At 44.2% G+C, this 22,016-nt stretch overlaps 1 protein-coding gene across 3 annotated transcripts in view; it reads right to left on the reverse strand.

The window, feature by feature from the left end:
- The window catches only part of fkbp6 (FKBP prolyl isomerase 6), a 95,158-nt gene that overhangs the window by 17,842 nt on the left and 55,300 nt on the right, over nt 1–22,016 (reverse strand). For all 3 annotated transcript variants that reach the window (XM_063031115.1, XM_063031117.1, XM_063031116.1), the window contains exons 7-9: nt 21,644–21,841; nt 7,378–7,487; nt 5,477–5,562 (exon numbers count right to left, since the gene is read on the reverse strand). In XM_063031115.1, the coding sequence (XP_062887185.1) occupies nt 5,502–5,562; nt 7,378–7,487; nt 21,644–21,841 (369 nt within the window). In that variant the 3' untranslated portion in view covers nt 5,477–5,501. The remainder of the gene's footprint in view (nt 1–5,476; nt 5,563–7,377; nt 7,488–21,643; nt 21,842–22,016) is intronic.

Here is a 22,016-nt window from a genome sequence, read left to right on the forward strand (position 1 = left end):
GAGGTCGGGTGTCGTGGCTTTGCAGGCCAGTTGCTCTGCAAAGTATACACTGCACTTGGAATCACGGGAGAGAGAAGAAGGAGAGCCATTTCTACCACCACAGGTGCAGCAGAGAAAGCGTCAAGCTGGCTCTGGATAAAAAGGACAGATCAGTGGGTGGCTGCTAGGGCACAGGCCGGGGTCTGATCAACCCCGGTGGGGTTGCCTGGGCGAGGGTGTATGATGTTGAAAGACCTGAAACACCTGACGACCCCAGGTAACATCACTGATGATGTGTCCTAGCTTAGCATCATGCAGATGTTTCTGTAAGAATAAGAATCAGTCTCGTAACATTTGACTAGTTATGCCTGAACTGCGGTTTGATGCTGCAACAGTTCACTAAAGGTCATAGGGACGTACCAAAAAACCTAATACCTAAAGGCTTTTCTGTTCATAATCCTAGGTGTAAAACCTACAGCTAATCTAAATATGAAGGTTCACAAGGATACCCTCACATAAAGCACAGCAAATGGAATTCAACTCCAAGCCAGTACGGACATTGGAAAAGTGATGAAGTGGGTAAACTGATAAAGCTGCAACAGATAGATTACACCCCACTGCAGCTTAATTCATAGCTGCTAAACTCGCCTTCCTCCAGGTATTTCCTGCACTAGACTGGCAGAATGGGAGAGCCTTGATTCAGTGGCCACTAGTGTGTACATGGAGTGAACCCACAGGACGTCCTTTGCTGTGCACTAGGCAGTCATGTCCATTCCGTCCTTATCTTGCTCCACAACAAACCTTGTGGATACCCAGGAGCACTGGTTCATATTATACCTAAAAAAAAAGAAAGACTGGAAGAACATTTCCTTTTAAAGTGAAGAGAAGAAAGCACTTTTCATGAAGTTCACAAGCTACTTCATCAGCGCTCTTCTATTGGGTCAGGAGCGAAGCTATTCCCAGGCTATTGTATTGCAGGAACAAGCCCAGACTTGGGCAGACAGTCAGCCAATCTGTCTAACCCAGAAATAGAACTGTTTACCCACCACTGGAGATTGAAATAGTGAGGGGTGGGTTTGAGCAGAACTGGTTTCTCACACCTCTTCAGTTTAAACTCGCTGAATCAGGCCAGTCACATCTACGTGAGATCAGCAGGATCAAGCGGCAGGTACAAGGAGGGCACAAGTAGATAGGTGGTAAAGACAAAATATGGCATACTTGCCCTCATCAGTTCAAACTTATTATCGAGGTATATAAAACCTCGAGATTCATCTTCCTGCACGTACCCACAAAACAAACACAATACAATCCATGAAAAACCACACACAAAGATACCAACAAGCATCCAATGTACAAAGATGACAAACTGTGCAAATAGTTAAAAAAAATAAACAAACAAAACACAGAACATAAGCTGCAGAAACCCCAAAAGAGAGTCGACAACTGTGGGTCAATTCAGCGCTGAGACAAGTGAACCTGTTGTAGGAGCCCAATGGCTGCAGAACAATACGTGCCCTGAACCCGGTGGCATGCGCCCAAGATCCCTGCACCTCCCACTTGATGGCAGCAGCGAAAAGAAAGGGAGATGGTCAAGCACAGGTACTGTCGAAAACTGGCTTCTTTTCCACTCTCTGGCTTTGACGCAGCATCCCCCAGTGATAGCTGCTCTGACAATGGGTGCAGCTATAATCGAGAGTCAAGTTCGTCCAATCCTTCAGACCATAAAATTGCTAGTTCATTTAGATGGTCCAAAAGTAATTTTCTTCAAGGGATTGCAGAGATTGTAGTTCAGAAGTACAGTATATCTAGTGGAGTATCTGGTAACTTCCTGAGCTAGCCACAAAATGCTGCTGTATGTCGCCAGTGCTATCTTGCTGCTCAATGCTGGAACACTGAGTACAAAAGTTGGGAAATCTCATTAAGGCGGCAGAAAACTTGGGTTAGGTTAAATTTGGATCATTGTGTCACCAATCTACATGTAGGATGTGGACGCTTTGGAGAGGGTACATGACAGGCTCATTAGGATGCTGCCTGAATTAGAGAGCATTAACTATAAAGAAGTTGGATAAGCTTACAGCGTTTTCTCTGGAGTATCAGAAGCTGAAGGGTGACCTGATAGAAGTACATAAAATTATGAGGCACACAGATACGATATAGTCAGAGTCTTTATTCCCCAGGGTGGAAATGTTAAATACCAGAAAGTGAGGGGAGAAAAGTTTGAAGAAAAAAGTCTCTCTGGTGCTTCCCATTCCCTCCCCTCCCACTTTTCCCAACCATGATTGCTTCCTTCCCACTCTGAGTTCACAAAAGAATACTTTAGATAGAACACTGATTAAGCAGCAATATCCTGAAATATATAGAATGATGACACAGCTGAGTGATATATATTGGCCCGGAGAACTTCATTGCCCTTTAAATTTTCCCAGGAGGAAAAAGAGGTCTCAGTTTAGGGGTAAAGCATTATCAGATACGTCAAAGTAGCACAATATAATCAAATCACTGAAATTTGGACCCACAACCTTCAGACAGAGGGAAATATGGAACAACTGAGCCAAAGCTGACAAAAGATCTTTTTAATGAAAAGGGACACAGTTGGTTAACTAACACCTTTAATTTCTCCAAATGACCTCAACATGCAGCTTGGCTGTCAGCCTCCCTCTTCAGCCTGAATGAAGGATGTACAATATAGCTTTCTGTCAAACTTTCTCTCATAAGTAATTACAAAATTCACAAAAGGTGAAATGATGATTAGTGCTAAGGCCCAGATACAGCATGCAGTGTGCTTAGTGGCAAAATAAAAGCTTTCTGCACTCTGCCCAAGACTAATCGCTTTACACAAAATGGAGATTGTTGACTCCATCGGAGCCGGCCAGCACAAATACAAGGCGGTGGTGAGCGGACGACCATGTGATGCAGCTGTTGCTGTGCTCATGGTCGATGCCAGCGAAGGACGAGGAGAAGAAAAGGCAACGGTTGCTTGAGAGTCGTCACAAATTTGTCCTGGCTGTCAGCTATGTGAGCTGACACAGAGGCAGGTATTATAATAACTCATGCATGGGATGGTTTCTGATGAGCTAGGGCTTGCAGAATTATTGGCAGATTAAACTACTGGAATGAAAGGGACTTGGAACAGGAAGTGGAACATGGTGTAAGTGGAAATGTGTGCCTCGGGCTGCAGGGCAGGCGATAAGTGGCTACTGAAGTTCAATGGGATTAAAGCCAAATTAGCCTCAAGAGGGGACAGTAAAAAACTGATGCTCTCCTTCAAAGAGTTTCGTGAATAGACTGAAAAACTAACTGAAGCAAATACTTAATGACCACAGGAATAGGACGTTCCTAATTTTTATACGATTGCCATGAACCAAGACTGGATCAATACATCAAGCAGCAAAACAGTCCTCTCAGGCTGAGACCCTTCGTCTGGACTGATGAAGGGTCTCGGCCCCAAACGCTGACTTTTCCACAGATGCTGCCTGACCTGCTGAGTTCCTGCAGCATTTTGTGTGCTGCTCGGATCTCCAGCATCTGCAGAATTTCTCGTGTTTGAGCAATATCGTCTTTACTAGATAGTCCGGCTAGTCTGAGGAGTGGGAAGAGGGTAAAGTGGCAAAAAAAAGAACATTCTGTTCAAAGGGCAACAAGGATGTAGCTCAGCAGATATAACAGTTAACTGCCGATGCAACAATAAACACCCTAGAAATGTATTTGGTAACAGTTTGGTCCTGGGTTTGAGATAGAATTGTCTGTTGGTACATTAATGTCAGGAGCATAGTGAAGCGTGTGCAGTTTTTGCTAAAGAAATGTTGTGTTCACAGACTCAGTACATACTGCGGAAGCAGCAGAAGAGCCACCCAGCATCAACTCTACAAGTATGTGGCCAATTTTACAGTTACACCAACAAAGCTGGGTATACCGGACTGGGCCCATGCAACCCCCTCTGGAATGGGGCTAATCTACAGGAGAATGGGAAACTGCTCAACCTCTGCCCTCTGCTCCAAAACTAAACTCATTGCAAAATGAATCAGCTGTAATTCACAGCTGAGATTTGAGTGCTTGCACACTCAGAGGCTGAGTTAATGACTCATTCACTGAAGCACTTGAGAGAAAGGAATTTCAGTGCCTGCAAAAATCAAGATTCTCAACCAGCCTAATCTGCAGCACAACACCACGTCCTTCACAATAATGTTACAAAAAAAATGTAACCTGCTTCTTACGTTTTGGGAGCTACCACTTAGTGAAGTCAGACACTGATGAAATTCATGATATAGCCAGTGTTTCAGTAGTCTTTACCCACCTGAAAATCAACATCTCAAATGTACCACTGCACTCAGTCTGCAAGTCAGCAGCCATCTTCCCTCTCGTGTACACACCAGGGATATGGACTGCCTACTTAAAAAACTGGAAAGGTACCCTGCAAAATCCCCCGAATCTACAGGCAGGATGAATGAAGCAATTCCAGCATCTTTGCCCAAGCTGATGTCCTCAGCAGAGGCTCTAACTACACAGCCAGTAGGGAGGATGCCTGTCCAACACTACATTCCCAGACAAGGAATGCTATTTGAGCTCTCCTATCAGATTCCTTCTTCTCCAGCCTTTTACCTTTTCCTCTCATCACCTCCCAGCTCGTTACTTCATTCCTGCGCGCCCCCCCCCCACCCACTGGGCTTCACCTATCATCTTCTAGCTTGTACTCCTGCCCCTTCCCTCACCTTCTTATTCTGGCTTCTTTCCTCCTTCCTTTACTGTACCGACGAAGGGTCTCAGCTCGAAATGCCGACTGTTTATTCATCTCCACAGACGCTGCCTGACCTGCAGAGTTCCTCCAGCATTTTGTGTTGTGTGTGCTGCAGAGGATGCTCCTCAAATCTCCCTGTACAAGAATCTGACCCCTTGGACTCGGAAGAATCTCTGACCCCTGGCTAATGAAGAGTAAGGACTAGCTTTATTTGTCACATGTACATCAGAACATGCAGTGAAATGCGTTGTTTTGCATTAGTGACCAATACAGGCTGAGGAGTGTGCTGGAGGCAGCCTGCAAGTGTTACCATGGGTCTGGCACCAACAGAGCATGCCCACAACTCACTAACCTCGCCCACACGTCCTTGGAATGTGGGAGAAAATTGGAGCACTTGGAGGAAACCTACACAGTCATGTGGAGAACATACAAACTCCTTATAGATGGCCATGGGAATTGATCCTAACTGGTGATCGTTGGCACTGAAAAGAGATTACACTGACTGCTATGCTAAGTGTCCGGGAAAGCACTGAAAACCTCAGGTCTCTTTGGTGGAGGCATGCAGAAACCTAGTAAAAGAGCAGGAGGCATATACACACTGCCCACTCAGTCATCCTTCAAGTATCTCCTGTCTCCAGGGCAGAGTCTGTGAAACTCACACTGACCTCAACCACCTCAGAGCTGCCGTGGAAGTCAGCCATCACTGACCGTGACTAAGAGCACAGACTCTGCTCAAATAGGAAGTAGTCACTAATTACTCACCTTTGTCTCTCACTATCAGAAGCTTCTAGGCAGCAAACATCCTGCCACAGATTTCCTTCTCCTTCAAGTTCCACTCTCGATAACAGCTGCGTGAAAAGAAAAACGATTAAAATGGAGAAATTCTGCAGCTGGAAGCTGGGTGTTTTTAAGTATTTATCGTGGATAATTCTACTTTCTATTGGTCACCACCTCTTCAATTCATGGCTAATTTTCAGTTATCTATAAAAATACAAGACCTGTACCATCCTGACCAGTTTCTGAAGCAACGCGAGTGGGTGACAGTGACACAGAACGTTTCCCAGCCACTCTACTCCCAGATTAGGGCAATAAAATATTTATAACAGTTTGTTTTAAAATCATAAAATTAGATCTAGACCAAATCAAGCCAAGTCACAGGGATGGTAATGTAATGATTGATAATTTAAGCTTCCTGCACAAACTTCTAAGACAGCAGCATTACAATAGGGATACAGTGGCTCACTATTAAACATCTACACTTGTCCTCTGTTCCTCATGGTGAAGCTCACCAGCTCCACCTAGTGTATGATCAGTATATTAAAAATGATAAAAGGCACATTTGTTAGGCAGCCGCTCAGGAATGAGGATGCATTACCCATGCATCACTAGTGCAATCACTCAAGTTGAGTATGATGTTCTGCTAAGCCGTTGTCTATTAGTGGGTTCTCAAGCGGCAGTAGAGGCCGATCCAGGATCCTCACATTCTGGTGCAGTGTGGACACGAGTACGTGGTGGCTGTGGTTAGTGGGTGTTCAGTCTCTCCTTCCACGGCTGTCGTGTATTCTCTGTGGCACAGCAACGGTCGGTCTCTAATAGCGCAGCTCCCTCTTGAAGAGATTTCCTCCGGGTGGATCTACTGAGTGCAATCGCTTCCCAGTTTTTAGATGTAATTTCTTCAGGTTGATTTTGATGTTATCTTTGAAGTGCTTTCTTTGCCCACCAGGGGCTTGCTGACCTTTCTTTGGCTGGGGGTAAAGGATCTGTTTGGGGAGACACGAGTTACGCATCAGGATGCCATGACCTACCCACTGGAGTTGGACTTGCTTTATTGTGGTACATTACTCCAGTTTAACAGCAGCATTGCTGAGATGTGTGCAGTGTTAACAGTCAGCTAGTTTACCAAATGCTGGCTCCTCCTGGACTTCACCATGAAAAGCAAAGAGATGCAGAAAATACTGAAAGGCTTCATAAAATGTGCCCGTGTTTGCCAGTAAATTTCCTGATTTGGTTTACAGAAAATCTTTTAACATTGAACAGTCTATGAATTTACCATGAAAAATACCAAATCCCACATATCTACATTTCATAGGGTCAAGGCTCAATCCAAGCAAGATAAAATTACTACTACTACTGCTATGTCGACTCAGGCCTAGGGGGCTGGTGTCAGGCACGATGACAGACTCTCCACTTCTCCCTCTCCCTCATCAGTGTGTTCAGTTCATCTACATTAGCCGCGCCGCTGTCTTCTAGGAGCGTGTGGACCATAGTCTTGGGAGGGCGCCCAGGGTTCATCCTCCCGTGCTTGGGCTCCCATATGATGACTAGGCTGGCAAGTAGCTCGGGGTGGCGTAGACAGTGCCCCGCTAGTTGCAGTCTTCTCGCCTCGATAAAATTACTACCCCGATAATATACCTAAAATAGCCATACCAAAAAGTAAAAAATGTGAATTCTCTTTTATGAATACAAGTAGCACAGAGGTCGTTTCTTGGCTGTATGATTCCGACCCAACTGGAAAATCATGTGCTCAGTTCCCTGAATTACTTCCCACTATGGGCAAAGCTCCCACACCAAGTCTGAAAATGGTGCCAGTCTTATTTCAAATGTTCAAATTACTTCCCCATACAATGGCCTGCAGATCGGAATTTTCTGGGACAGACTCTCACCTATTCAGTTTCACCAGGGCACTGTTGATGTCAGGGTTGAATGGCTCCAGTTTCTGTGCTTTAATCAGGAAATCTCTGGCTCTGTCGTACTCCAACGTTAGCAGGCAGGCCTTGCACAGGACAAAAGCAGCTTGGTTAGACACGAGAAGGGTTACATACAACTGCAGTCAGAGTAATACAGTGTGAAATGGGCCTTTTAGCTCAACTTGTCCATGCTGACCACGGTAGCTAGCTCCAGTTGCCTACCCTTGGCCCATGTTCCTCTAAATGGGATCCCAGCCCTTTCATGATCCCTTGCTTAATGGCATTGGTCCATAATATAAAAAAGGTTGGGAACCCCTGCTCTAAACCTTTATGCAAGTATTCATTAAAATGTCTTTTAAATGTCATCGCTCTACCTGCCTCAATTTTCTGTACAGACACACACACACACTCTCAAATGTACACACGCACACACACTCACACACATATACTCACACACACACAAACACACACCCTTGTCATTCTGCTGTCTTTGCGCTGAGTGCGCTCACTTCAATATCTTCCCCCGTTTATTCTTATAATGGGTTGCCTTTGTGGTGCTTTCTCACCATATACTTTGGAATATTTCATTGTTTTAGTAATGGGGTGGTGTAAATGTGTACATATTCTTTGTATACTGTATTTAAGGTAGATACTTCAGCCTATTTTGTAATATGATTGTAACTACATTGTGGGGGACATCATATTCTGATTCGTGTGCAATCTTAGGTTAACTTTGTTGGTAATTAAAGATGATGTGTCCTGGTGCCTAGAATAACAAGGCGGAACACTCTCAGTAGGACGGAGAGAGACTGAGCTGCACACACAAAATGATGGAGGAACTCAGCAGTGCAGGCAGCATCTATGGAAAAGACTGAACAGTCAGTCGTTACTCATTTCCATAGATGCTGCCTGGCCTGACGAGTTCCTCCAGCATTTTGTGTGTGCTGTCTGGATTTCCAGCATCTGCAGATTTTCTCTGTTTGTGCCAGGAGTTCACACTGGACAAAATAGTGTGGGACTCTTTATAGTGTTGTCTGGCAGATAGCTCTTTGTAAGTATTGGAAGTTTTCTTTTCACTATTTTTCCGAAGCTTTGTCAGTTTGATTTTTGACACACTGAATAAATACCCTTGCACGAAAGTACAAAGCAACTCCAGGTATTTTTCTTCGGACATAACCCAGGTATCATCACAAAACACAAATTCAGCCTGACCACTTTGATTCCATTCTGGGAGCCTCTGACCCACCACAAATCGCACCCTAGCAATAACATATTTAAACATATCTCAGAAGAGAGGTATGTGGAGGAGCAGTGCAGAAGGGGATTGCAGTCATAGAGAAGGATATAAACAGGGTAGTGAAGAGATAACACACCATGCAGGAGTGTTACAGTGGGTGTAGGAAGCCTTTGGCAATCATTCACTCGCAAGGCACTGAGAGGATTAATTGTTTATAATACAGAAGCTTTAGTTTTCATGGTCATGGAGTCAGAGACATACAACATGCAAAGCAGCACTTTGGCTCAGCTTTCTATTGAACTAACCCTGTACTGGCATCGAAAGTGTACAATGTACAGAGCTGACTGAAGCTCAGATTTAGTAAGGCAATGCCCAGTGCATTCAAAGTTCAAAGTCAATTTTGTATCAAAGTACATACAGTATAAGTAACCATTTACTACTCTGAGATTTACTTTCTTGCGGGTGTTCACAGTAAGTACAAAGAAACACAAGTAGGGTCAATGAAGAACTGCACAAAACAAAGATGGACAAATAACCAATGTGTAAAAGACAAAGAAGTGTGCAAACGCAAAAAGCAAGCAAACTAATAAATAGATGATAACTATTGAGAAGAGGAGTTGCAGAGTATTGAAAGTGAGTCCAAAGGTTGCAGAATCAGTTCATTATTGGTGTGAGTGAAGTTGTACTCTTGGGTTCAAGAGCCTGATGGTTCAGGAGTCAATCTGTTCCTGAACCTGGTGGTCTGGGACCTGAGACTCCTGCACCTACTTCCAGATGGCAGCAGTGAGAGGAGAGCATGGCCTGGGTGGTGGAGGTCCTTGATGATGGATGCTGCTTTCCTGCAACAGCGTTCTTGTAGATATCTCAGTGGCGGGGAGGGCTTTACCCGTGATGGACTGAGTTGTATCCACTACTTTTTGTAAGCTTTTCCATTCAAGGTCCATAACGGGCCATGGTGCAGTATACTCTCCACCGTGCATCTATAGCAGTTTCTGAAAGTTCAGATGATGTGCTGAATCTTAGTGAACTTCTAAGAAAGTAAAGACACTGTGTGCTGGATCCAGGACACAGCCAGCATCAAGGAACTTGAAGCTGTTGAATCTCTCCATCCCTGATCCCCCTGATGAGGACTGGCTCAGGGGCCTCCAGTTTCCTCCACCTGAAGTCAATAATCAGCTCCTGGTCTTGCTGACATTGAGTGAGAGGTTGTTGTTATGGCATCACTCAGCCAGATTTTCAATCTCCCTCCTGCATGCTGATTCATCACCACCTTTGATTCAGCCTGTGACATTGATGTCATCAGCACAATTGAATATGGCACTGGAGCTGTGCTTAGCTTCACAGTCATAAGTGTAAAGTGAGTAGAGCAGGGGGTAAGCACATAGTCTTGTGGTGCAGCTGTGCAGATGGTGATTATGGAGATGTTGCCAAACCGAACTGACTGGGATCTGCAAGCGAGGAAATTGAGGATCCAGCTGCACAAAGGAGGTTTTGAGGCCGAGGTCTTGGAGTTTATTGATTAGTTTTCGTGGGACAGTAGTGTTGAATGCAGAGCATTTGTCATTGAAGAGCATCCTGATGTATGCATCTTCACTGACCAGATGTTTCAGGATTGAGTGAAGAGCCAATGTTGATCTGCTGTTGATCTGTTGTGACAGGAGGCAAACTGGAGTGGATCCAAGTCACTGCTCAGGCAGGAGTTGATGTGTTTCACCACCAACTTTTTCACAGTGGACGTACTGTAAGTGCTAATGGACAATAGTCATTGAAGCAGGTTACCACATTCTTCTTAGGCGACAGTATTATTGAAGACTGCTTGAAGAAGGCAACAGATGTTCTGTCAGTCAAAGCAAGCACAGAAGGCAGTGAGCTCATCCGGGAGCAAAACTGTGTTGTCATGTATGTCGCCTGGTTTCACTTTGTAGGAGGTGATAGTATTCGAGCCCTGCCACAACTGCTGAGCATCTTTCTGTGATTCAGGTTTGGTCTGGAATTGTCACTTCGCACACGAGATGGCTTTCTGGAGGTCATATCTGGACTTCTTGTATTCTACTTGGTCGCCAGGCACGAATGTCACTGATCTGACCCTCAGCAGATTGTCGATCTCTTGGTCCATCTAGGGCTTCTGATTGGGGAAAACTCTAACTGATTTTGTGGGGTCACACTTGTCCATAAGGGACTTGATGCACGTGGTCTAAACTCAGTCCAGCTGAGGGTGTGATGTAAACAGAGGCCAAATGAAAATCAAACAACCACAGATGCAAGAAATGTGAGGTGAAAGAAAACGTTGGAAATGCTCAGCAGGTCAGACTGGATTTGTGAGAAGACAAACAGCTTTAATGTTTCAGGCTCAGGCGATGTCAGCAGCCACACATTCTACCACCCTGCACAGACATTTTTCCACAAGGTTTACAGAATGCAGTTTGAGTAGTTCAAAGTTCAAAGTAAATATATTATCAAAGTACACATAAGTCACCATACATAACCCTGAGATCCAGTTTCATGTGGGCATTCATGGTAAAGACAAAGAAACACAGGAGAATCAATGAAAAAGCACACGACAAAAACGGACAAACAACCAATGTGCAAAAGACAACAAACTGTGCAAATATAAAAGAAATGAATAAATCAATAATAATTATCGAGACACTAGTTGTATAAGTGAGTCAATAGGTTGTGAAATCGGTTTAGTTCAGTAGCAACTAGGGATGATTCCCTTGTGAAATCCAAACCAAGTTTAATCATTTTGAGTGCTCATTGAGATGATGAGAATCTTCAGTCAGAGTTTGTTCTTGCCCTAAGTGATATTGATCTCACTTCTGCAGAAGGATTGTGGCTTTAAGCCTGACTTGAGAATTTAAACGTGTGCCACAAAACGGGGCAAGGAACTACTCCCTTTTCCTTCATGGCTTATCGAGAACCACAGTCATAGTGATGTACAACCCTTCGCCAGTAAGTGCTCATCGCCATCAAACATCCATTTATGCTCGTCTTACAGGAACCCCATTATTTTATTCTCTCATCGACTAACCCAGATTCCACTGCTCACCTACATGCTCAGGGGAAATTCCAGTCGCCAATCCATCCAACTTCAAAGCTCATAGTAAATGTTATTATCAAAGTATATACATATATATATCACCATGTACAACCCTGAGATTCATCTTCTTGTGGGCATACTCAATAACTCTATAGAATAGTAACTATATCAGGATCAGAGGAAGACTGTCCAGCTAGGGTATTCAACCAGAGTGCAGAAGTCAACAAACTGTGCAAATGCAAATATAAATAAATAGCAATAAATAATGCGAACATGAGATACTGAGATAAAGAGTCCTTAAAGTGAGATCATTGGTCATAGGAACATTTCAATGATGGGGCAAGTGAAGTTGAGTGAAGTAGTCCCCCTTTGTTCAACAGCCTGATGGTTGAGGGGTAATAACTGTTCTCGAACCTGGTGGTGAGAGTCCTGGGGCTCTTGTACCTTCTAAATGATGGCAGCAGCGAGAAGAGAGCATGATACACAGAACACACTCAGATGCACAACACAGACACAACCTTTAATATGTGGGGGGAACTTCAGTCACAAAGAGAACAGACAAAGTCCACACACACCGAACCCAAAAGCAGGAACAACTGCAGGACTCTGGTGCTGTGAGACAGCAGCTTTACTGGCTGCACCACTGTCCACCATCCGAGTCTCAGCACATTGTTAAGACGTCACTGTGAGTAATAGTACTTCAAGAGAGAAAATTGCCCAGTGTTTCACCAGTACTGATCTATTTTAAGCAACATTATAGTCTATCCATTTCACATTTTGTCCATAAGATCATAAAATAAAGGAGCAGAAGTAGACCATTCAGCCCATCAAGTCTGCTCTGCCATTCAAACATGGGCTGATGTAATTTTTCCAGTCATCATCACTCCCCTGCCTTCTCCCCTTGCCCTTTGATGCCCTGTCTAATCAAGAACCTTTCTATCTCTGCCTTATATGCACCCAATGACTTGGCCTCCACAGGCACTCCTGGCAACAAATTCCACAGATTTACCACCCTCTGACTAAAGTAACTTCTCTGCATCTCTGTTCTAAATGGACGTCCTTCAATCCTGAAATCGTGCCCTCTTGTCCTAGACTACCCTATCATGGGAAATAACTTTGCCATAACTAATCTGTTCAGGTCTTTTAACATTCGGAATGTTTCTATGAGATCCCCCCTCATTCTCCTGAACTCCAGGGAATACAGTCCAAGAGCTGCCAGACATTCCTCATATAGTAACTCTTTCATTCTTGGAATCATTCTCGTGAACCTTCTCTCAACCCTCTCCAATGTCAGTATATCCTTTCTAAAATAAGGAGCCCAAAACTGCACACAACACTCCAAGTGTGATCTCACGAGTGCCTTATAGTGCCTCAACATCACATCCCTGCTCTTATATTCTATACTTCTAGAAATGAATGCCAACATTGCACTTGCCTTCTTCACCACAGACTCATCCTGGAGGTTAACCTTTTGGGGATCCTGCACAAGGACTCCCAAGTCCCTTCGCATCTCTGCATTTTGAATTCTGTCCCCATCTAAATAATAGCTTGCCCGTTTATTTCTTCCACCAAAGTGCATGACCATACACTTCCCAACAATGTATTTCATTTGCCACTTCTTTGCCCGTTCCCCAAATCTGTCTAAGTCTCTCTGCAAGCTCTCTGTTTCCTCAACATTTCCCACTCCTCCACCTATCTTTGCATCATTGGCAAACTTAGCTACAAATCCATTAATCCCACAGTCCAAATCATTGACGTACATCGTAAAAAGCAGTGGTCTCAACACTGACCCCTGTGGAACTCCACTGGTAACCGGCAGCCAGCCAGCCAGCCATTTATTCCTACTCTCTGTTTTCTGCCGACCAGCCAATGCTGCACCCATGCTAGGAACTCCTCTGTAATTCCATGGGCTCTTACCTTGCTAAACAGCCTCATGTGCGACACCTTGTCAAAGGCCTTCTAAAAATCCAAGTACACCACATCTACTACATCTCCTTTGTCTACCCTGCTTGTAATTTCCTCTAAAAACTGCAGTAGGTTAGTCAGGCAGGATTTTCCTTTCAGGAAAGCATACTGGCTTTGGCTTATCTTGTCACCAGCCTCCAGGTACTCTGTAACCTCATCCCAAACAATCAATTCTAACAACTTCCCAATCACTGATGTCAGGCTAACAGGTCTATAGTTTCCCTTCTGCTGCCTCCCACCCTTTGTAAATAGCAGAGTAACATTTGCAATTTTCCAGACATCCACTACAATGCCAGAATCTATCGATTCTTGAAAGATCATTGTTATTGCCTCCGCAATCTCTCCAGCAAATTTCTTCGGAACCCAAGGATGCATTCCATCAGGTCCAGAAGATTTATTCACTCTCAGACTATTAGGCTTCCTGAGCACCTTCTCAGTCATAATCCCAGGGCGAATACTCAGTTTGTGCGCAGCACAACTGGCAGGTGTGTTTACAGACATTTTTAATCTCTTCTCCTCTCAGCGTAGAGTGCCCTCCTGCTTCAAGACATCCAACATTGCCCCTTTACCAAAAAAGACCAAGGTAACATGCCTGAACGACTGGCGTCCTGTCGCACTCACCTCAATAATAAGTAAATGCTTGGAGAGGCTGGTCAAGGATTACATCTGTAGCTTGCTACCACCCAAACTGGACCCCTACAATTCGCCTACCGACACAACCGATCAACAGATGACACAATAGCCACTGCTCTACATACCGTCCTTACACATCTGGAGAAGAAGGATGCTAATGCTGTTCTTGGACTACAGTTCAGCATTCAACGCCATAGTTCCATCCAGGCTTGACAAGAAGCTCAGAGACCTCGGCCTTGACCCTGCCTTGTGCAGCTGGATCCTAGACTTTCTGTTGGATCGCCAGCAGTTGTAAGAGTGGGCTCCCTCACCTCCAATCCTCTGACTCTCAATACAGGAGACCCTCAGGGCTGTGTACTGAGTCCCCTCCTCTACTCCCTGTATATTCATGACTGTTATCGCCACCCACAGCTCTAATCTGCTAATTAAATTTGCCAACGACACTACATTGATTGGCCTTATCTCAAACAATAATGAGGTGGTCTACAGGGAAGAAGTCATCTCTCTGACACAGTGGTGTCAAGAAAACAACCTCTCTCTCAATGTCACAAAAACAAAGGAGCTGGTGTGGATTACAGGAGGAATGTAGACGGGCTAACCCCTATTGACATCAATGGATCTGGGGTTGAGAGGGTAAACAGCTTTAAGTTCCTTGGCATCCACATCACCGAGGACCTCACGTGGTCTGTACACACCAGCTGTGTGGTGAAAAAGGCACAACAGAACCTCTTTCACCGCAGACAGTTGAGGAAGTTTGGTATGGCCCCCCAAAATTCTAAGAACTTTCTATAGGGGCACAACTGAGAGCATCCTGATTGGCTGCTTCACTGCCTGGTATGGGAGCTGTACCTCCCTTAATCACAGGACTCTGCAGAGAGTGGTGCGGACAGCCCAGTGCATCCGTAGTTGTGCACATCCCATGATTCAGGACATTTACAAGGACAGGTGTGTGAAAAGGGCCCGTAAGATCATTGGGGACCCAAGTCACCCCAAACACAATCTATTTCAGCTACTACCATCCGGGAAACGGTACTGCAGCATAAAAGCCAGGACCAACAGGCTCCGGGACAGCTTCTTCCACAAAACCATCAGACTAATGAACTCATGCTGATTTGAGTGTACTCTATATTACACGGACTGCTCTATTTATTATAAATTACTATGATTGCACATAGCATATTTAGATGGAGACATAACATAAAGACTTTTACTCCTCATGTATATGAAGAAATAAAGTAAATTCAATTCAATTCACTGCACATACTTCACTTCCCTCTCAGTCGTAATTTTCACTGCACATACATACTTCAATGTACTACACATTACACAGGGCTTACTTCAATGTGATGAGAGAATTTGACCAGGCTAAAACAAAACCAAAGGTAAGATTAGTAGATAAAATACTTCGGAACAACAAGTTAAAAAGATTATATTTCAGATGTTGGCTTTGTACAGTCTCACAAAGGGGAAAACAGAAAAATAACCAAGACAAGAATTCCCTGGAAGACAAGGAGACGATGAAACAAAAGGGATGCATGATATGCATCTGTCAAACAACGCAAAATAGGAACTCGACTTTACATGGAAATCTTAAGGAACAGATGAAAAGGAAAATAAGACAGGTGAAGAGGGAAAATGGTGGCATGCTGGTTGATACAAGAAAGGAATCCAAGAGTCTTTTACCGGCCTGCAGAGAAAAGATGGGCAGTGCAGATTACTGTCATAGAAAGCAGCTGGATTAGTACACTTAATTGATAATTATTTTTAAAATCAGTTTTTAACCACAGAAACCTCTGCTGCCGAAACCTCAGCTGAAAAGATAAAGAAAAAGTGATGAGGAGGTGTTAGAACAGCTAGCTAAGCATAGTCGCCACCCGTTTCAAATATATTATATCCTAGATTTCTATAGGAGGTGTGGGTGGACACTCAAACAGCTTCATAACTTTCTTAGAAGAAACATAGCTCCCAGAGAACTGGAAAGTGGTGATGCAACACCATAGCACAAAAAAAATATGCAAGTACTTTCTGGGAAACTAGCTGGTCGCCTTCATCTTGGTGGTGGGAAAACATTTGGAAATAACAACAGAAACCATTAATAGCTTCTATGAAGGGCTGCAGTTGCAAAATATTGACTGTTTCTCTTTACACAGATGCTGCCTGGCCAGCTGAATTTATCCAGTGTTTCCTGTTTTGTTCCAGAATTCCAGCATCTGCATTTTCTTTTTAATTCTCAAACCACTAATAGGCATTTGGAGGATCTTGAAAGAGGGCCAGCATCGATTTCTTAAAAGCAAACAGTGTTTGATATGCCAAGAATACTGAAAGGAATGCAGTGGGATTCCAGAAGGTGCTTGACCAAGCCCCACATAAAAGGGTGGTTACAAAACTGAACCCAGCAAAGTATCAAGTGATGGCTTAGATAAAAATGCTGCCCAAGGAAAGCAAGCAGAATCGTGATGAGCTGCAGCAACAAACAACCGGCTTTTTGAAACTCTATGGGTTGAACAGCATCGAGAGAGGAAAGGAGTGGCTGGTTTCAGGTTAAATCACTGCATCAGGACTGAGAGTGGGGAGGGGAGGTGGCCAGTATAAACAGAGGAGGGGGGCATGGTGAGGTGCTGAGACCAGGGCCAGAGGTGATGGTGGGTAAGGAGGGTGCTGGTGGGGAATAGAGGAAATTCAGGGAGGGGTAAAGAAAAAGATGGAGCCAAAAGGTGGGGGGCGGGGCGAAGGTAGAGACAGCTGCTGGAGGATGATATGCAAGTGCTAATATTGTTGGAATCTGATAAATAAGGAAGGTTATAAATGGGAACCATTAGGGGAGAGGTGAAAGGTCAAAAGAACCAGAACCAGAAGGCCAGGGTCGGGTGTTTGGGAGGGTGGAGAGAAGAGAGTCGGTGGGTGAAGTGTGAGGCTAGTAGGTGGATGGAAAGCATGGGAAAGGGGACAAAAATAGGGGGTCAGAAGGACAGAGAGTGAGTGGAGGTGGGGTCATCATGGAGAAAACCAGAGGCAAGGATTACCTGAAGTTGAAAAACACAAACGTTCATGCCATTGGGTTGTAGACTACCCAGGCAGAATATGGGGTCTTATTTCTCTGCTCTGAGTTACACCTCACTCTGAGATGAGACAAGGAGAGAGATGGGCAGCTTGGTGTGGGAATGGAAACGGTGTGTGACTGGGAGCTCGGATGATCATTGCAGAGAGAGTGCAAGCATTCTGCGAATCGGTTGTCTGGCCTGTGCTTGGTCTCTCTGATGTTGGCGTGGGAATGGAAACGGTGTGTGACTGGGAGCTTGGATGATCATTGCAGAGAGAGTGCAAGCATTCTGCGAATCGGTTGCCTGGTCTGTGCTTGGTCTCTCTGATGTTGGTGTGGGAATGGAAACGGTGTGTGACTGGGAGCTCGAATGATCATTGCAGAGAAAGTGCAAGCGTTCTGCGAATCGGTCTGTGTCTGGTCTGTGCTTGGTCTCTCTGGTGTTGGTGTGGGAATGGAAACGGTGTGTGACTGGGAGCTCGGATGATCATTGCAGAGAGAGTGCAAGCATTCTGCGAATCAGTTGCCTGGTCTGTGCTTGGTCTCTCTGATGCAGAAGTTATGGAACATAGAAGAGTACACGTAGTATTGGCCTTTTGGTCACCAATGCTGTACTGATCTTTTAACCCATTCTACAATCAATCTAACCCTTCCCTCCGACACAGCCCACAACCCTCTGTTTTTCTTTCATCAATGTGCATATCTAAGAGTCTGTTAAATGTCCCTAAAACACCAGCTTCTACCACAACCCCTGCTGTGTTTTGCGGGTTATGGTAAGTCTTTACAATTAATTAGGGTACATTCAGTCTATTACTATCAATTCTGTAAAGCATTTTTTAGGAAAATGTGTATGTCCTGGACAAAGTGCAGAAAAAAGTTACTAGAATGATAAACATGAGAAAGTCTGCACATGCTAGGAATCAGAATCAGGTTAAATATCATAGGCATATGTTGTGAAATTTGTTATCTTTAAGGCAGCAGTTCAATGAAATACACGATAGATAAATATAGAGAAAAAAATAATTAAAGTATATACATGCCTATTGAATTATTTATTTATTTTTTTTAATATAGGCATCCGTTAGTCTCGTGAGACCATGGATTTGCGCCTTGGAAGGTTTCCAGGGTGCAGACCTGGGCAAGGTTGTATGGAAGACTGGCAGTTGCCCATGCTGCAAGTCTCCCCTCTCCATGCCACCGATGTTGTCCAAGGGAAGGGCACTAGGGCTGATACAGCTTGGCACCCCTGTCATCGCAGAGCAATGTGTGGTTAAGTGCCTTGCTCAAGGACACAACACGCTGCGTCAGCTGAGGCTCGAACTAGTGATCTTCAGATCACTAGACTGACGCCTTAACCACTTGGCCATGCGTCAACACTGTCTATTGAATAGTTAAATTAAAATGAGTCATGCAAACAAAAGCAGAATTACGAGGGGTGATTGATAAGTTCATGGCCTAAGGTAGAAGGAGTCAGTTTTAGAAAACCTAGCACATTTATTTTTCAACGTAGTCCCCTCCTACATCTTCACACTTAATCCAGCGGTCGTGGAGCATACGGATCCCTTCTTTGTAGAAGTGGTCCACAGCAGGCGTGATTGGTAAGTTCGTGACCTAAGGTAGAAGGAGATGAGTTACAGGTGCCCCCCCACCGTTTTCCGAACCTTCGCTTTACGAAACCTCGCTGTTATGAAAGACCTAAGTTAGTTACCTGTTTTTGCTAACAGAATGTGCTTTCACTGTTACAAAAAAAGTCAGCGCGCACCCCGAGCAGCCAAGCTCCTCCCCTGGAACCGCATTCTAGCTGGCACTGCTTAAACGCGTGCATTATCTCGATTTATTTTGTGCATCCGTTAGTAAGATGAGTTCTAAGATATCGGAAAAGCTTAACAGAGCTCGTAAGGGTGCTACACTTAGCGTAAAACTAGACATAACTGAGCGTTTCAATCGTGGTGAATGAAGTAAGGACATTGTCCGCGTGTTGAACTTACCTGCATCCACCATTCACACTATTTATACGCAGAGAGAATGAATTTTGAAAGCTGCCCATGTTACTGTTGTTTCTGCTCGTAGCAAAGTGGTCTCTCCTAGTCGGCATCCAATGATGGATAAAATGGAAAGTCTATTGCTTGTGTGGATTGATGGGTGTACGATGTGTGGTGTTCCAATAAGTTTTCTTATACTTAAGGAGAAATTAGTCTTTTTAATAAGCTGAAACAGAAAGCACTGGACCATGGTGATGAAAGTGTTGCGAAAGTGGAATTTAAAGGTAGTCATGGGTGGTTTGATCGGTTTCTGAGGCGAGGGCAGCTTTATAGTTTAAGCAGTGGTCCCCAGCCTCCGGGCCGCGGACCGATACATTGCCGCGCAGAATGCAGTGGTGCAGCGGTAGTCGGAACGCACCCAGCACATCTTTAAGAAAAAACCCGAAATAAACAAGCAAATTAATTAGGTGCTGCCCGGCACGTAAATGTCGGCCCAGATCAGAGGTGATTGCCGATTGTGTCAGGTGGTTATTCGTATAAGCAAGTGTTTAACTGTGACAAAACTGCAATTTATTGGAGTCTTCCTGATTCTGTTAAGTGAAACTACACTGTACATACATTATTCCTATTTTATATAGGCTGTGTATTTTTATGTGTTATTTGGTATGATTTGGCAGCTTCATAGCTTAAAGGTTACTGGAGAGAATGTTTCTGCCGAGAGTGCTTCCGCGAGATTTTCGCTGTGCTAGACAGAGCTGCAGAAAAGTATTTCTACTTTATATAGGCTGTGTATTTATCATATCATTCCTGCTTTTACTATATGTTACTGTTAGTTTAGGTTTTATGTATTGTTTGGCATGATTTTGTAGGTTTTTTTTGGGTCTGGGAACGCCCAAAAATTTTTCCCATATAAATTAATGGTAATTGCTTATTCACTTTACGACATTCCGGCTTACGAACCGTTTCATAGGAACGCTCTACCTTCGGATAGCGGGGGAAACCTGTATTAACTTCAAGCTTTCTGCATTATCACTCAAAGAGTTGAACTGCACGTGCATGTAACGAGAGCGTCTTGGATCTTCAGGTGGTCCACAGCAGGTGTGATTGATAAGTTTGTGGCCCAAGGTAGAAGGAGATGAGTTATACAGCTTTCGTTACATGCATGTGCAGTTCAACTCTTTGAGTGAAAACGCAGAAAGTTTGAAGTTTCTCTTCGTCACCTTCTATTTTAGGCCACAAACTTATCAATCACCCCCTGCTGTGGACCACTTTCTGGAGGTCCAAGACGCTGACTTCTACAAAGAAGGGATCCGTATGCTCCAAGACCAATGGACTAAAAGTGTAAATGTAGGAAAAATAAATGTGCTAGGTTTTCTAAAATTGATCCCTTCTACTTCAGGCCATGAACTTATCAATCACCCCTTGTGAAAAAGTAGTGAGGTCATGCTCACGGATTCAATATCCATTTAGAAATTGGATGGCAGAGGGGAAGAAGCAGTTCTGAAATCACTGAGTACGTACTTTTGGGCTTCTGTACTTCAAAATGCTGGAGGGATTCCGCAAGTCAGGGAGCATTTATGGAAATGAATAACAGTTGACATTCCAAGTTCATTTCCAGAGACGCTGCCTGACCTGCTGAGTTCCTCCAGTATTTTGTGTGTGATGGGTGGCTTCAGGTACAGGTTCGATTGGAGATGCTCTCCTTGAAACAAATGAGACCCAAGCAATATCATGGTGACCTTATGTAGAGCAAGTAGAGAGGAAATGTCCAATTAGCAGATGTTTCATGGACCAAAGAGTAAAGTTTCCAGGTGTGGGTACAGAACGATCGGGATGTGCAGGTGGCTTGTTGACAAATAGACTGAAGATCTTGCTCATTGCCTGTCTGGGAGGTGGAAACAGAGTCAGAGTTTTGAAGAGCACGTTGCATGGAGCAGAAGGGAGAATAACTTACATGGAATAATTTACAGGGATAAGATGAAAGTGTATGTAAATGGCACTAACCTACTTGCTCTAAAAAGAGCTGGCACAAACTTGATAGACTGAATAGCCTCCTAAAGTACAACAGTGGATGCAATTGTACAAGCCCAGACTAACTCAAGACAGGCTGAGAAATAAACCTGTCCTTTGTCTGTGCCCATTGGTACATTCAAGAACAGGGAACTGAAATTACAATCCAATCGAAGACATAATTTAGTTGTTCACTTAATTTACAAGATTTCAACATTAAAATTGCTTCCAAAACTCTAAGCCAATCAGGCATGACAATTCTTCCCCTTCAGCACTGAATTCACAAAAGTTTGAGCTTTCTCAGCAGGAAGCTGCACATAGTGTAAACCACTTACCTGCCCACACCTGAACAATGCTTTGGGATGCTTGCTATCGATCTGTAGGGCCCTTTCCCCATAAACTAGTGCACGGCTCGGAGCATTCAGCTTCAGACACACGATGGACAGATTCAGGAACAGCAACAACTTGGAGGAGTCAATCTGCTGCTTTTGATCCTCATTAACCGGCTGGTGCTGAGCAAACACGGACAGGGCCTGAGGAGAAACAACGAGAAGAGGAGAACATGTAGGACAATTCTGCCATTCTGCCATCTCTCTGGGACTGGCTGTGTAATATAGCTGGGATGGGGGAAATTAAAATGCAACTAAAACCCAGAGATTAGCAACCTAGACTGAGGTCTCCTCACTCCTTTTCCAACGGATGCACTAG

This window comes from Mobula hypostoma, chromosome 23 (genome assembly GCF_963921235.1).
Source record: "Mobula hypostoma chromosome 23, sMobHyp1.1, whole genome shotgun sequence".
NCBI classification, from domain to species: domain Eukaryota; kingdom Metazoa; phylum Chordata; class Chondrichthyes; order Myliobatiformes; family Myliobatidae; genus Mobula; species Mobula hypostoma.